The sequence below is a fragment of the Perca fluviatilis genome, chromosome 10 (genome assembly GCF_010015445.1).
Source record: "Perca fluviatilis chromosome 10, GENO_Pfluv_1.0, whole genome shotgun sequence".
NCBI lineage: Eukaryota > Metazoa > Chordata > Actinopteri > Perciformes > Percidae > Perca > Perca fluviatilis.
The window spans coordinates 1,831,203-1,849,318 of NC_053121.1; the positions used below are offsets into that span (position 1 = coordinate 1,831,203).

Sequence of the window (18,116 nt, forward strand, 5' to 3'; positions counted from 1 at the left end):
GGACATGTTTATATGCGGGGGATATGAATTTCCAGGCACCACATAAAAGGTACGAGCATCACAGATCTGTATCCGCACAACTATACGACCACCACCAGACAACACTAGCTATCACAAACGGTGAGAGGACACAAGACATAACGAAGGACTGGGGAGTGGGGAGGGGGTAACAGAAATACATTATGTTGTACCAACGTCATTCATTTCAACGCGTAGCCGTGATGGAGCGCCGGGTGTCCCCGCTCTCGACCAACGCGCACTGCCTTTCTCTCCTGTCCTGTGTGAAAGTGCGCTGCGCTGCGAACCGGGCCCCAAGCGCAGATCCATTAACGAGTACCGAGGATGAACATCAACAGCACGTTCACAAGCACCAGAACCGCGATCACCGTAAACACCGCGCAAGTCTGGACATCCAAGGCCATGGCGCAGCGCTGCGGGCCGATGCTGAGATATGTGCGCTCTCAGTGACGGGCGGAATACAGCTCTCCCGTCTAGACGCGTAGCCTCAAAGCCACCGAGAAATCCAGCATTACACTTAGGCAAGAAATGAAGAAGAAAAAGATGCCGCTATACGCCTCTTCACAATACGCGATGTAATTCATAAAGGCACGGGAAGAGATGCATCATTCCTCACCATCATCATCGTCATCAGTCTGCACCGCGATTTCTCCCCGCTAGTCAACACCTGCCGGTGTTTCGCCTCTTCCCCCTAAACCGAGCGACTCTCAGGCCAATAGATTCTCAGAGCCAACAAGAGAGAGGCTGTGCGCAGGCTGTTCGCAGCTGCCGAGCTGCCTTCCGGTGAGTGGGGACCAGAGCGAGCAGGGCGGCTGTGAGGCTGAGAGGCGGTCCTGTATTAATACTGATACTAGGCTGCCGGCTTCAGCCATCACCAACAGTCGGGGGAGGGGCACAGCCCCCCCGCCCCACACACACACACACACACACACACACACACACACACACGCTCACTACATCGACCACAGAGGCCAAAATCATAACCTCATTCATCTGCCACCCCATCTAAAAATATCCCCGTGCAGTGGTGGTGGTGATTTATCATTTATCATTAACAGCCGTGATGAAGGAGAATAAATGTCAGAATAATGGATGCACGTTCCTCAAAGTGATCACCATCTTATAATTTTATTGGCGTGATGTCAGCCTTTTCTGCCAATTTGTCTGCGGCCACGCATCAGTCAGATACAGTATGCCCAGTTGATTGGATAATCAACCACATTTACACCCTGTGTTACTACTGGTGCACCAAGCAAATGTCACTGGTGCAAGCAGCAGCAGCAGCAGCAGCAGCAGCAGCAGTAGTCATTTAAAGGCGCCATCCATTTGGGCATTTAAAAGTATCTCTACATGATAAAAAATGCACTTTAAAATAGGCAGCTCTTTTTATTATCGTGATATCAACTGGCACAATAAACACACCGCGAAAGGCTGCGACACATCATGAAAGACACTTTCGAAGGATTTGTTGTGTTAGTTGAAATAAAACAGCAGAAAACTGCACTTAAAAATGTAACTGTTGGGCGCCTGGGTAGCTCACCTGAGAGCAGGTGCCCATATATAGAGGTTTACTGCTGCAGGTTTGACTCTGACCTGTGGCCCTTTGCTGCATGTCATTCCCCCTTCTCTCTCCCCTTTCAAGTCTTCATCTGTCCTATGAAAATAAAGGCCTAAAATGCATATAATATATATATAAAAAAAAAAATGTTGACAATGATTTCCTTCATTTGTTTTAAAGTCAACAAGCAGTTTGTTCTATTTTAGCAGAATACTGAAAGCAGCACAAATGCAGAACAGTGCAGAGTACACTTTACTATCTGATTTGTCGCAAGTAATATCATTATCATGATATTCAACAACGTTATCACATACATTTTCCACATATTGTGCAGCCCCAGTTCTAGATCAAGTTATTATATTGTTGTGAATATGTTCCATTCCATTCTGTGAGAACTCTGAAGAAAGCCTCTCATGTGTTTTAATTGTAACACAGTTTTGTCTGTGTGAACCAACCTTGAGACAATCCTTCTGTCCACCCTGAGTCTCTTTCTTATCTTACTACACATAATCTAAGTGAATGGAGCGATTGTTAGAAAATGTGTATATCCTTGTGTGTCTCATTAAGAAGAACATTGTAAATTGACATACACAAACACAGCATTTCAGGATGGGAGAAAAATGTGCTCTGGTTTATTGACATTTCTTTAAACCAATCACAATCATCATGGTCGGCGCTAAGTTTCGCACAGTGCCTCTGCAAAATAGCCTCTGTCCGATTGGACAGATAGTCTAGCTAGCTGTCTGGATTTACCCTGCAGAGATCTGAGGAGCAGTTAACCATAGTCCTCACAATTCCACCGGAGTTTAAAATTACAACTAGGGCTGTCAAACGATTAATCGCTGAATTTCTATTGTTAATCACGATTAATCGCATGTTTTATTACATGATTCAAATTCTATTATTTTGCATTTCAGAACTGTTTTTAAGTACATATTAACAATGGAAAGCTTGATTGGGAATCAAATGAATGCAAGGAAAGTTACTTTCTGAACTTTGATTTGTAATTGTTTATTATTTATTTACTGTAAACAAAAGAAAAATGTGTGAATCTGTCATAATTGCACTATTCCTCCAACTACCTAACTAAAAAACTAAAAATCCCTATCCTTACCAGAGTCAATATAGTGTGCAGTAACTTCTAAATAATTTTGATTACTCCAGTGATCACCGTTTAATGAGACAGCGTTTGCACTTTGCAGCAGCTGCATCAACCTGAGTCACGTTAACTGGACTATGCTTAGCTCGTAGGTGGTAGCTCAAGCTTGACGTGCTTCGGTGATATTTTAATTCAGCTTTACACAATGTGCATATAGCTTTCGACTTGTCTACTGAGCCGAAAATAAAACGCGTCATTCAGAATTGTGTTGCTGCTGCATTTCTCCATCATGCCTGCAGCCTGCAGCAGTAGGATGTGTTAGGAGGAAGTATGGCAGCTTGATTATAAGTAAAGGTGCGGCAAAGGGTCAAAATAGTAGCCTGTTAGGCACAATGCGAAGCCGAGTGAAGTGTAAAATAAATTAATAAATGCCGGCGTTGCAATTAAAAAAAATTGACGTGTTATGCTCGGCCCTTAATTGCATCGCGATTAACGCGTTAATGCTGACAGCCCTAATTACAACACAAAGAAAGCGGAAGGAAACAAACATCGGCGAAAATACATGCATCCGGCAGAATATCCTGCAATTTACTGATGTAGCTCTAGAAGTAAGGAGAAGGTGGAAGTGACATCATTATTGCAGATATGGTAGAACTCCTGTGTTTTTTTAAAGGTCCCATGACATGGTGCTCTTTGGATGCTTTGTCCCCTAATACTGTATCTGAAGTCTCTTTTATTTAGACCTTAGTGGTCCCCTAATACTTTATCTGAAGTCTCTTTTATATAGACCTTAGTGGTCCCCTAATACTGTATCTGAAGTCTCTTTTATATAGACCTTAGTGGTCCCCTAATACTGTATCTGTAGTCTCTTTCCAGAAATTCAGCCTTGGTGCAGAATTACAGCCACTAGAGCCAGTTCCACAATGAGCTTCACTTAGGATGTGCCATTTCTGTGTCTGTAGCTATTGAGGAGGAGAGAGAGGTGGGGGGCGCAAGGTGGAGCGTGGCGGTGTGGCCTTGACCAACTGCCACTTTGCACATTTGAAAGCCATGATGTCTCTCTCTCATGGGTTGGCCAAATTCTCTTGGCGGGCAAAGCAGAGAAAGGGGAGGTAACCTTTCCCCTTATGACCTCATAAGGAGAAGATTCCAGATTGGCCCATCTGAGCTTTCATATTCTGAAAGGCAGAGCAGGATACCCAGGGCTCGGTTTACACCTATCACCATTTCTAGCCACTGGGGGACCATAGGCAGGCTGGGGGAATGCATATTAATGTTAAATGATGAAATGTGAAATTTTCATGCCATGGGACCTTTAACCCATAGTAATTTGACAGTGTATTTCCGTTAGACCATATTTACTGGTGAATACTCAGCCCTGCAGCTTTCTGTTAAAAATGTGTAATCCCTAGCCCAAATGACATCATTGCGGGTATGTTCTCATTGCTGGACAAAAGCTCCTCCGGACCCACAGAAGACTTGCATCTGTTTTTACAGACGGAGTGGTACTTCCTGTGACTCGTAAACTGATCTTGATTTTGTCTAAAATCAGTGAAGCTCCCATTTAGTTTAATAACTAGACACTATATTTTAATGAGACTAGGATCAAGTGCATTCTCAGCGTTCTTTGGATACATTTTAATAATAATTGTAATTGTGTATGCTAATGCAAGGACACACTCACAACCCTGGATTTATACACTTAAAACATAGGCAACCTCCAGATGTGAAGGTGTGTAACTGTGTAAATGCTGAGCAGAACATCATGTGAAATAAAATGTACCTTTTAAAACGTGGCCTATTGTTGTTATGGAGGAAGTAAGCATTTTCGCTTTTATTTCAAAATGTTTGTGTAATTGCAGCCGTAACATTGATGAGCAGGTGCTGAGGAGGAGAAGAATGAAGAGAAAGAGAGCCAAATTGGCTATTTTGACCCAAAACAAATATATAATGTTGGCCCAATATAATTGTCAAGGTCACAAATGAGCTCTATGAAGATATTATTCCCAGTGGTGGAATGTAACTTTTACTCGAGTACTGTACTTAAGTACAAATTTGAAGTAGTAAGTAAGTTTATTTGATTAGGACAATGCACATTAATCAACATTTCTGTAAATGTACTTTACTTGAGTCTTTTCTTTTCATGCCACTTTCTACTTCTACTCCGCTACATTTCAGAGAGAAATATTGGACCTTTTACTCCGCTACATTCATCTGACAGCTTTAGTTACTAGTTACTTTACAAATTAAGATTTTTGCACACCAAACACATGTAGTTTATAAAATACAATGTTTTATCATAAATGAAACTAGCCAACAATATAACGGCCTACAAGTCCAGCTGAAATGATTAGACCATTAAACACTTAACAAAACAGTTTTTATTGTTTCCAGTCTCTAAAATGTGAGGATTTTTCTGCATTGAGTACTTTTACTTTTAATACTTTAACGACATTTTCCTGATGATACTTACAGTACATACTTTAACTTAAGTAACATTTTCACTGCAGGACTTTTACTTGTAACGGAGTATTTTTACAGTGTGGTATTAGTACTTTTACTTAAGTAAAGGATCAAAATACTTCTTCCACCACTGATTATTCCCTTAAATCCATAATTTGTGCAAAAGTAACAGGGATACGTTATTGTAGCAGTAGGAGCTGAAGATAGAGAGGAGAGGACAGAGTCTGTAGTCAGCTTTAAATTATGCCTTTTACAATACATTTTAATGGCAACCCAGCTAAATGGCAGGAAAAAGGTATCAAAATGTCAGTAGAAACTGCTCAAACCATCCCTGGGGCCATTCCATATACTCAATATGTTGTCGCATTTGCACTGAAATACGGATAAATGAACACATTGCAGTTGCTGCTAGTTTGGTTAGCATTTTACACACAGGGCCAACAAACTCAGATTCATATCTTTTGGCAAAAATATGACTATTTGGAACACAGAGAGCATATTGATGGATACCAGAGAAATGGGCTGTGCTTCAGGACTGTTGTGAGAAGTTTCTGTGGAATCCATTGGAATCCACTGTAACAGCTGTAAATCTGTGCAGCTGTCGTTTTCCACAAAGGAGCAAGCTACAAACACTTCTGAGCCACCTTTCAAACCTACAGGAGGTGAGTGTTTGGTATTCAAAACACGGTGCAGTATTCCTTTAAGGCTCAGTGTTGTGAGTGACAGAACAAAATGGCTCCATATCCCATCTGATGCACGTGTTTGCCATTGGCAAACACATCATTATTTTGGCCTCCATGTTCACAGTGATACTTAAGGTGAACATTGTATTATACACGAGCTGGCAGATTATAAAGACAGCACAACATGATCATGAATTAATTCATACAGGAAAATCAGTTCAGTTCAGTCCCAACCACTACCCAGCCAACCATCCAACACACACACAGACACAAAAACCCTCTCCAAACTCTTCAGCTGAGAGCTTCGGGATGAATCAAAAGACCTGAGAATACGTTTAAAAGAATAACACCCAACAAGTGCACTATATCTGTATTTTTAAAGCCATAAATAATTTCCAGGGCACTTTCTATACATACATGCTGATAAAAGCAATGGCTCCTTTAAAAGCCAGGCTTTCAGTGAATTGTTGTACGAAGCATCACAGTTGAGATATGACAACCGTCCTCAAACAAGCTTTTTTTTTTTCTTGCTCTGTGCTTGTGTGTATGCATGTGTGTGTGAAACGCAGAGTGAGCAGATTATATAAGCCTGCCCTACCTCTGTGGGCTCCCTCTCCAATCTCCCTGACATTTAGACAACAAAGGTCACATCTGAAAGTCTAAATCTGCACAGACACCAATGCTAATATACTCATACATATACAAAAGAGAGGGGGAGTTTGTAAAAAACGGCAGAATATCTCCCACAGGCAGAGAATCACATGTTAAATCAGACAGAATTTAAACATATTGTACGTTACATGCACAACAAGCACAGATGCAGTTAATCAATCGACTTGCATCGTTTTCAGGACTGTCATTGTGAGGGATTTGTACAATCCATTTGTACCTTCATCACCTATATATAGAGTTGGGTCAACACTTTACAGCAGGATCCTTGTATTACTGTGTATTGCATTGCATATTGTATTACTGGGTCCCCTCACTGTACAGTAATGTTTGAAATCATTTCAGCAAATAATATGCAAGCTTCCACCAAACCCTTCAGTTTCCCCAATGGAAATTAATGATGACCATCATCATCATCCATCTAGTTATCAATTTCGCTGTCATTTAATAAGCTAAGGGACTAGAGTAAAACAGGGCAAGCAGAGCAATGCAGATCATGTCAGTCTGAGACAGATCCATGACGCAGTGGAGTGTCATGAGTCTGTCTCAGATCGTCTATGCAATAGGCTGTCCACTGTACCGCCTCTGCAAATACCTGACCCATCTCAACTGGGTTCTCTTAATGCCTGTGAGGTCAATTCTCATTGCCCTTCCATAACTTATCATATTAAAAAACATAGGCTAATAGTAATAGCAAACTACAATTACAGCCCAGCAGTTGTATGGCTCTGTCAAGTAGTCAAGTTGCAGTTTACGTCAATGTCTGTCCAGACTTAAGCGTGATTTATGGTCCTGCGGAGCTCCACGCAGAGCTTTCGCTGTAGCCTACGTAAGTGGCCTGAAGTTTATACTTGTGCGTTGGTGTGTTGGTGTGTGCGTAATTAGCTTCGGAGCGAGTACCGACTCTAGAGGCATAGGGAGAGAAACAAAGTGTCTCCCCTGCTCTTTCTGACCACGGTCAGAAATCTGTAGCAGGAAAAGTTAAACCTTTCCTAGGTGGCATGTTGTTTATGAAGAAGGAGAACCAGAAAAAAAGTCGGGGGAAATGCAATGCTACCAAGCCACGGCCGAGCGACTTGCGTCGCCGCGACGTGTAGTTAAATTTTTTTGAGAGGTCAGGCGTAGGGTCCGGTGTAGGTCCGGTGTAGGGTCCGGTATAGGGTCCGGTGTAGGGTCCGTGTCTCCATGTACCTACATACGTAGCCACGGCATAGATTTAGCGCAGAAGCATGAATTATGCTTTTGTCTCGCATTGCCAGACCTATCTCAACAGCGCTGTGTATTAAGGTCTGGCTACTCCACACATACAGTGCCTTGCGAAAGTATTCGGCCCCCTTGAACTTTTCGACCTTTTGCCACATTTCAGGCCTCAAACATAAAGATATAAAACTGTAATTTTTTGTGAAGAATCAACAACAAGTGGGACACAATCATGAAGTGGAAAGAAATTTATTGGATATTTCAAACCTTTTAAACAAATAAAAAACTGAAATATTGGGCGTGCAAAATTATTCAGCCCCCTTAAGTTAATACTTTGTAGCGCCACCTTTTGGCGAATTACAGCTGTAAGTCGCTTGGGGTATGTCTCTATCAGTTTTGCACATCGAGAGACGACACATTTTGCCCATTCCTCCTTGCAAAACAGCTCGAGCTCAGTGAGGTTGGATGGAGAGCGTTTGTGAACAGCAGTTTTCAGTTCTTTCCACAGATTCTCGATTGGATTCAGGTCTGGACTTTGACTTGGCCATTCTAACACCTGGATATGTTTATTTGTGAACCATTCCATTGTAGATTTTGCTTTATGTTTTGGATCATTGTCTTGTTGGAAGACAAATCTCCATCCCAGTCTCAGGTCTTTGCGCAGACTCCATCAGGTTTTCTTCCAGAATGGTCCTGTATTTGGCTCCATCCATCTTCCCATCAATTTTAACCATCTTCCCTGCCCTGCTGAAGAAAAGCAGGCCCAAACCATGATGCTGCCACCACCATGTTTGACAGTGGGGATGGTGTGTTCAGGGTGATGAGCTGTGTTGCTTTTACGCCAAACATAACGTTTGCATTGTTGCCAAAAAGTTCGATTTTGGTTTCATCTGACCACAGCACCTTCTTCCACATGTTTGGTGTGTCTCCCAGGTAGCTTTTGGCAAACTTTAAACGACACTTTTATGGATATCTTTAAGAAATGGCTTTCTTCTTGCCACTCTTCCATAAAGGCCAGATTTGTGCAGTATACGACTGATTGTTGTCCTATGGACAGAGTCTCCCACCTCAGCTGTAGATCTCTGCAGTTCATCCAGAGTGATCATGGGCCTCTTGCTGCATCTCTGATCAGTCTTCTCATTGTATGAGCTGAAAGTTTAGAGGGACGGCCGGGTCTTCATAGATTTGTAGTGGTCTGATACTCCTTCCATTTCAATATTATCGCTTGCACAGTGCTCCTTGGGATGTTTAAAGCTTGGGAAATCTTTTTGTATCCAAATCCGGCTTTAAACTTCTCCACAACAGTATCTCGGCCCTGCCTGGTGTGTTCCTTGTTCTTCATGATGCTCTCTGCGCTTTACACGGACCTCTGAGACTATCACAGAGCAGGTGCATTTATACGGAGACTTGATTACACACAGCTGGATTCTATTTATCATCATTAGTCATTTAGGTCAACATTGGATCATTCAGAGATCCTCACTGAACTTCTGGAGAGAGTTTGCTGCACTGAAAGTAAAGGGGCTGAATAATTTTGCACGCCCACTTTTTCAGTTTTTTATTTGTTAAAAAAGTTTGAAATAGCCAATGAATTTCGTTCCACTTCATAATTGGGACCCACTTGTTGTTGATTCTTCACAAAAAATTACAGTTTTATATCTTTATGTTTGAGGCCTGAAATGTGGCAAAAGGTCGAAACGTTCAAGGGGGCCGAATACTTTCGCAAGGCACTGTACATTCTGGGATGGGAGAAACATTTTCTTTAAAACAATCACAATCGAAATCTAAGTTATCACAATATTGACATGTTGTCTTCATTAAAGGACAATTTTTACAGAGGAGTACACAGGACTGATAGAGAGCTTCGGCACAAGGTGCAACAACAATCAAGCTCAATATTAGCGAAACCATTCAGTCTGTGGACTACCAGAGGAGCAGGAGGCCTCCTGTTCTGGTAGTTATCCAGGGAGAGGAAGTGGACAGTCCGTAGTAGCAAGTGCTCTGTTCTTCGCGGTGATGTGTTGGGGTGGTGGCATCGAAGCATTGAGGTCAGCAGTCTCAACAAGCCAAGGAATGTCAGCTAGGGTGATCAGGTTGGAAATGGACAGTGTGGAGGCAGTTGCAGAGTAACCTGACGCGCTAGATGGTTTGTTAGCACAGAACCATCTGAAAAGTTGTCATAGGAAACAGTTTGGAAAAGGGCAGGCACTCAAAAAAATACCTGGCAGGTGATTGGATGAACCATCTGTCTATAACATCTGTCATAACCGGCACACACCTAAACCATGGCCGTAGCTGCCAGTAGCTCCTCACCGGATGCTTATTAATAAAGCTGGTAGTTCAGACACAAATGCATTACTTGGAGCCTGACCAGATGGATTTTCCCGTGATCTCGTGATATCACGAGATTCCAGCTGCCGTGCAAGGAAATAAGCAGAGAGGAGGACTCCCTCAAGGTGTTCCTGAAATATCGCGTTCACGAGAAAGGGACCCGAAAACATGATGCTTCTGGCCACGGCTATTGCTGGCGTGGAAGCATAAAAACAGGTCTATTTTAAAACAAATTGACATGCCCACATGTCAAAAGTTCAGCTAAAGAATTAGCTAGATCTGTATCTTCCAAAGTTATTCTTTTTAGTGTGAAATTCCCTCTTTGTATTTCAGTGTTTCCTTGATGAGCTGTGGCAGAGAGATAGTAATAAAATGCAGGAATTTGGTACAAGAAAAGCCCCGAAAGTGGAGATAGTGAGTGGGGAGGGACATCTTGCGTATTATGCCAGGCTTAATGTATATCCGTTGAGCCAGACAAGTATGGACAGGAAGAACAATTACAGTAACAATTACAGTGCATATGGACATTTGAGCCTTGTATTAAGAGAGAGAAGAAAATGTGAAAAGAAATCATTTTAATAATCTTTCAGAGAAACTTACAGGGTAACTACCGTGTACCGTAGTACCGTGTACTACTATGTTTTTGTGTCTAAGTGACTGATGGGAACAACAATCTTTATCACCATGGCCTGATATAATGTCCATTACTGCAGTCACTGCACCAAACTGACAGTCACTCCCATGATCTCACCCTTCACTCTCTCTTGAGAACATGACCCTGGAAATCTTCCACAGAAGCAGCTGCATGCTACCCTCTTGATTGGGACATCTTTTCCCCATGAGAGAACTGCATGTTGGACACCACGGTCCAATTAAGACAAAGGGAGAAGATCATCTGCAAATAACAGAGGCTGATCTAATGTCATCAAACTGGACTCGCTCCAGACCTCGAGTGTGCCTCAATATCCTGTCAATGAATATTGCAAACAGATGTGATTATAGTTCACATCCTTGACTTCCTTGAACAACATGGATGTAATGCTGTACAAAAAAAAAATGGTGTGATTATACTATTGCCGCAGAGCACTACTTCCAAATGTATGCCTCAGGGCAATATCTACTCATAATAGTTATTAGTATCCTGGTAGGATATAGGAAGGAAGCTATGCTACTTTAGGCAGGGGCCATTTGCTACAATATTGGCATCATCCATCATTGCCACACTGACAACCAAATGAGGAACAATGTTGGCACCTCTCACCTTTCGATGAAATATTCCAGACCCTCCCTATTTTGTAAGCATTACATTAAGTCCCACAATAGTAAGAAGTGCAGAAGTCAAACTTTAATTCATGACTCTCATCTCTTTCTGCAGATTTTCTTTGAAATCCTGCTTATGCAATGAATACTGCTGGACATCTACTAATTATGCAACCAGAAGAAATGTAATTAATTGGCTATATTCTTATTCATTTTCATTTACTGGTCTGAGATCAGCTCTTAAGTTCTAAGTGTGGATCTACTCTGAGGTCAGTCCTAACTCTACCGGCATTTTGCCAGCGAGCTACAGCTTTAGAAAGTCTCTCCTTGAATAAGACTACAAATGTTAGTGCTTGCAAATGAATCTGTTTGTGGTCAGTAGACATTTGGCTAATGGGAAGCAAAGCCCACCACACCCATTTCCTCTGCAGTCTGCTCCAACTTCTTTGTTCCCCTCCCGTCCCCACGACAACCACACTGACTTCCTGCTTCCTCCCAGGCCTTCCAGCCACAAAGCGCCCTAAAAATAAATCGCTGGACTTTTCCTGAATGCAGTTTTGTCACTATTGTTCAGACATCAGCTGTTGAATCGTTCAGCTCAATTTGGCTATTAGTGTAAAGGCGAGTCAGTGGGTCAGAGCATCGAGGATTTTAAAAAATAGTGCGAGATAGATGAGATAAACGGGTAGGTCATGCCAAGTGGGGTGGAGAAATTAGAGTTAAAGACATCACATCACAACATTCCTAGACCTAACAGCTTCAGGATAAATATTCTGACTCATTCATGACATAGCCAAGGGACCAGTAAAAATGAATTATTATTTAATGATAAACAAGTGCAATATCTATGTGTTCTGGAGACTGTCGAACAGGATGAATCTGCCCTGCGACTGTGTTCTTTATCTCATCCCCAAGTGAGTCTGCATAAGATTGTGAAGTTCTAGCAGGGAGAAGATGCAAAGTCTTTGTATAAACACTGCCAGAATTTAAAGTCTCATGTGGAATAAAAACAGGCTTTTGAAGACAAGCTTGCAGAGCAGAAACATTAAATATGAATTGAATATACGTCCCACCTGTTTTCCACACTTCTGTGACAGAAACTTGGTCATTACAAAGCTACTTTGATAAATGCGTTTGATTTGCTGAGGGAAAGTAGATTAACTGTGGCATTAATGGCTGAAAGCATATGACAGAGAACTGTAACTCAACACACTGTCCCTGTATCTCTATTAAATATCTAAATGATATTGGAACCACTGGGGGGAACTGTCAGTGTTTTGCTGACTTAACAATTCCTACGAAATGTTATGGCAAAAGTTAAAGGAATAGTGCAACATTTTGGGAAGCACACATATTTGCTTTATTGCCGTTATATCTTGTTTGTTTAATCTTTGTTTAATAAAACCAAAATAAACACATTGTTTTACAAGGAGTTATGTGCAGGACTAGTTCTTGACCTGACTGATGCTGTAACTTTTTGGAGTCTACGCTGATTGCCTTGCAAACATACAGTGAAGCTAAGAATCAAGGTAAAGTTACTGTGACTGGCCAAGAAATAGGAGATGTAACATGTAAATTAATGAGCTTTATATGTGCAGGATTTTGTCTTTTGGACAGAGCCAGGCTAGCTGTGTCCCCCTGTTTCCAGTGTTTATGCTAAGCTAAACACCTGCTGTAGCTTCATATATATTCAACTGATTTGAAATAAGCATATTTCCCATATGTTAAAGGTCCAATGGCATGCTGCTTTTTGGATGCTTTTATATAGACCTTAGTGGTCCCCTAATACTGTATCTGAAGTCTCTTTTATATAGACCTTAGTGGTCCCCTAATACTGTATCTGAAGTCTCTTTTATATAGACCTTAGTGGTCCCTAATACTGTATCTGAAGTCTCTTTTATATAGACCTTAGTGGTCCCCTAATACTGTATCTGAAGTCTCTTTTATATAGGCCTTAGTGGTCCCCTAATACTGTATCTGAAGTCTCTTTTTATATAGACCTTAGTGGTCCCCTAATACTGTATCTGAAGTCTCTTTTATATAGACCTTAGTGGTCCCCTAATACTGTATCTGAAGTCTCTTTTATATAGACCTTAGTGGTCCCTATACTAATACTGCATCTGAAGTCTCTTTTATATAGACCTTAGTGGTTCGCCTAATACTGTATCTGAAGTCTCTTTTATATAGACCTTAGTGGTCCCCTAATACTGTATCTGAAGTCTCTTTTATATAGACCTTAGTGGTCCCTTAATACTGTATCTGAAGTCTCTTTTATATAGACCTTAGTGGTCCCTTAATACTGTATCTGAAGTCTCTTTTATATAGACCTTAGTGGCCCTCTAATACTGCATCTGAAGTCTTTTTTATATAGACCTTAGTGGTCCCCTAATACTGTATCTGAAGTCTCTTTTATATAGACCTTAGTGGTCCCTAATACTGTATCTGAAGTCTCTTTTATATAGACCTTAGTGGTCCCATAATACTGTATCTGAAGTCTCTTTTATATAGACCTTAGTGGTCCCCTAATACTGTATCTGAAGTCTCTTTTATATAGGCCTTAGTGGTCCCCTAATACTGTATCTGAAGTCTCTTTTATATAGACCTTAGTGGTCCCCTAATACTGTATCTGAAGTCTCTTTTATATAGACCTTAGTGGTCCCCTAATACTGTATCTGAAGTCTCTTTTATATAGACCTTAGTGGTCCCCTAATACTGTATCTGAAGTCTCTTTTATATAGACCTTAGTGGTCCCCTAATACTGCATCTGAAGTCTCTTTTATATAGACCTTAGTGGTCCCCTAATACTGTATCTGAAGTCTCTTTTATATAGACCTTTAGTGGTCCCTCTAATACTGTATCTGAAGTCTCTTTTATATAGACCTGTGGTCCCTAATACTGTATCTGAAGTCTCTTTTTTTTTTTTTTTTTTTTTTTTTTTTAACTTAGTGTTTTTTTTTTAAAAAAAAAATTTTTTTTAAAAAATTTTTTTTTTTTTTTTTATTTTTTTTTAAATTTTTTTTTTTAAAAAATTTTTTTTTTCCCCTAATATTGTATTACAGCCACTAGAGCCAGTCCCACAATGATTTGAAAAAACAAAATGAATTTCCTCAGGACGTGCCATTTCTGTGTCTGTAGCTTTAAATGCTATTGCAAAGCAGAGAAAGGGGAGGTAACCTTGCTCCTTATGACCTCATAAGGAGAAGATTCCAGATTGGTCCATCTGAGCTTTCAATTTTCATGCCATGGGAGATTTAAGCAATTTAAAAAGAAAAGGACAGTGTATATTCATATACAAAAATAAAAAAGATTTAATTATATGATCTAATTATGTTGTTTTATGATATATTTATACTTTTATAGCAATGAATTTCATCTAGAAATGTTTTCTATTTAACTAAGCCAAAATTGCATATTTTTGTGATGATAAAACCAGAATATGGCACAGAGAATTATGTTGTAAATAATTTGTCAAAAAGGCAAAGATCTCTGTGTGCTCAAGTGAGATCTGGTGTTTTACCTTTGACTGTTGAAACAGGACGATATGTTAAGGTAGAAGAGGAAAAAACGGATCTGTCCCATGTGTTGTTTGAATGATGTAGAGAATGAGTTCCATTTTGTTTTCTATTGTCCTTTTTATTGTGAACAGCGTGATTTTTTGTTTCGTAAGATAAAATTAGAGATTGACTTGGTAAATATGGATGATGCGCAAAGACTGAGATGGCTGTTCACATGTGAAACATAAATTAGCCAATTATCTTGAGAAAGCTTGGGAGAAGAGGAAAAGCTCTTATTGAGATGATCTGTAGATGAGGATTTGTTTGTATATGCAGTGTGTGTATATGTGTGTGTGTGTATATATTTGTATTCATGTATTTCTCCGAATGATTTGTATATGCGACCGGAAGATGTTTGCTAAATAAGTTTGTGGTGTCTTGTAATCCCATGTGGGATGGGCCAAATGTTTGGCATGACACCGAAATAAAATGTAACTAACTAACTAACTAAGTATTTGGCCCTTTTCTTTTCTGACCAGAAGGCTCAACTCTTTTGCACACATGTTAACTCCTTAAATATATCCATTAACACTGACAAACTGAAATCCTTCAAGCTTCCCACTCTTCAGTGTAGGTGTAGTAAGTCTGACATTTCCCTAAAATTTCCCATAGAGGTAGGCAGAGTGCCTCTGTTAAAAGAAACTATAACAAGCTCCCCAAAGACAGCATTGTAGCTTTTCACAGACTGCAACAAAAAGAAAGCATTAAGGAACACTGTTGAAAATACAGACTGTTATTTATTTATCTTTCTGTTCAGCATCAGTGCCAGTGTGTACTTAATGAAAGCCAGACAATTGGTCATTTGAGAGCTCAGCTGTGGGTTGAGGGATAAAATTGAATGACCTATGCTAGGATTTGGTTGGTTGCCTCAGCCAGCACTGCTTCACTGTGCTGGTTGTGAGTGTACTGAGCGTACTCGCTGGTGTCATCATTCATCAGAGCACTGTCAGACACCTGCGACCCAAAACACTGGGAGGTAAGAGCAGTAGTGTCTTTTCATCCTTCCAGTGTTTTCTGGCTGCTTCATTTGCATGCAGTGTTTGCTGGATATTAGTACTGTGTCTCTTTGGTAGCAGCGTATATTTAGATCTCTATTGCAACAATGTTGGTGAGGCTAGTCACATCATCTGAGAGACAGTGGAACCCTGTGGTTGGCAATGAACAGCCTACCCATCTACTCTAATCAACCATCATGCCCACTGTAACTCACAATACAGTAAAGTGGGGGTTGGATAAGAAAATCCACAGCTCCACCTGTCCTCTGAGCTAAAATGACTTTACACTTTCTCACTGCCTCCACGCCACGAGAGTTCAAAAGCAGAACATCGGATTGAAATGCAAAACTCTGCAGTGAAATGTTATTTGGGTGCAGGGTTGTTTGGCATTCTGTGTTTCTCAGCACCTTATTTCTTGTTGATAGGTCAATTCCTGCCATCAAAGACTTCATAGACTTCATAGTCAGACTCCACCTGAGATAGTGCTGTCCTGTAAAAAACACTAACAAGCTTGCCATCTATGACTGCACACAGGCATGGATGCAGATAGAAAGTTGCATGTTCTCATACTCTCACACACACACACACACATACACACACACACACACACACACACACACACACACACACACACAGCAGAAGGCCGTAAGAAGCAGGTGTTTTCACATGCCTGGAGGGGAGATGAGGCGAGGCAGTGAAGAAATGACAGTGGGGAAGAGAGAACTTGATCTGGAGAGAGGGGAAAAGAGAGATGGAAGAGGTGAAGGGAGGGATGACGAGCTCTAAGGTCAGAAAGAAAGGGAGGTGGATGGAAAGAGGGAACTGGGAAGTAGAAGGAGCGAGGGGGTTGCATAATACGTGTATGTGATGAAGGGTTTTCTCTGATGCCGCATGTGGTGTAGCAGGGAGCCAGAGAGGTCAGAGGCAGAAAGTTAAGCTAAATAATGTACACAAGAAGTGGCAGCTGCCAGAAAAATCCAGCCCGTCTTTCACAGAGGCCTGCAGGATACATTCTAACTAGCAAAACACTGTACAGGCAGTTAGCTTCTGTCTCATTATTTTAAGACAGGGACAAAGTGACCAGGGCCGGAGCTACATATTCTATTCAGGGGACAAATACCCAATTAATTGTATTTAAATCACAGCAGTTGTCTACTTTTAAATTTACAAAAACAAAATGTATTAATATCCGCAAATAGTGTCTATCTTAAAATGAATTAGTACTTATTACCCACTTGAGGGATCATTGTCAGAAGATTTCTTCGGAGCTTATAAAAAAGTCCTGGACTGAATTACAGTAAATGTTACATATTAGTGAGATGCTTATTAAGCCTATTTCATCAGGATGCTGCCGTTACCTGCTTCTAAAACTGAAGTCAATATTGTGTTGGCTGGCAATATTGCCAGAAATTGCAAAAATGGTTGTTTCTGTCATTGTAGAAGCAACAGGTCACTTGGTTGACAGAGAATTAACTGAAAATGATGACTACATGACATTATTTGTGGGAAATTTTCAAGCAGGGCAGATTGAGTTGGCGTCATTTTAAAGACTTATAGCCCGTTTGGTCAGTGTAACGCTTATCAGTTCAATTTTCTAAGCACAAACGGACATTTGGAAAAACAGAAAAATGGGTTCCAATATCCAATTTTTCATTTTTTTTCGCCTTGACAAATTAAAAAAATTTGATCTTTAACCTGTTTTTCCAATTTTCTGTTTTTATTCAGAGGATCAGAAATTTAGAAAATTACAAAATTGCGTCTGGGCTCCAATTATTCAATACTGCAATGGTATTCTCTCCCTCGTTCTGCCTAGCTACGCCCCGCCCCCCCCACTCGAAACCATCAGTTGCAAGCACCTCTGACCCCAAAGTCTATCAGTTTTTCATTTTGGTCCATATGCAGTTAATGACCTGCATATTCCGCAAAGTATAGGAAGAGAATACCATGGCAGTATTGAATAATTGGAGCTCAGATGCAATTTTTTAATTTTCTAAATTTCTGATCCTCTGAATAAAAAACAGAAAATTGGAAAAACAGGTTAAAGATCAAATTTTTTAATTTGTCAAGGTGGAAAAAATGAAAAATTGGATATTTGAACCCATTTTTCTGTTTTTCCAAATATCCGTTTGGAAACCTAGCTAGCTATACTCTTGATAATCCTTGGGGGGAATTTTATTTCATAATGTCACATGTATTTATTACCCTCTCTCCCTGCCTCCCTGTCTCTACCCACCGCAGACAACTTCGCCCGAAGAGAGTCGAACCAGCGGAGCAAATAGACTTTCG

The 18,116-nt window shown here is 40.6% G+C and overlaps 1 protein-coding gene across 10 annotated transcripts in view; it reads right to left on the reverse strand.

The window, feature by feature from the left end:
* Positions 1-18,116, reverse strand: part of arhgef9a (Cdc42 guanine nucleotide exchange factor (GEF) 9a) — a 62,709-nt gene that overhangs the window by 31,799 nt on the left and 12,794 nt on the right. The window contains exon 1 of one of the 10 annotated variants that reach the window (XM_039814224.1): positions 192-288. The exons of 8 other annotated variants lie outside the window; for them this stretch is intronic. In XM_039814224.1, the coding sequence (XP_039670158.1) occupies positions 192-200 (9 nt within the window). In that variant the 5' untranslated portion in view covers positions 201-288. Of the gene's footprint in view, positions 1-191; positions 290-18,116 lie in introns of those variants that run through there. One more of the 10 variants, XM_039814223.1, reaches the window with a different exon arrangement.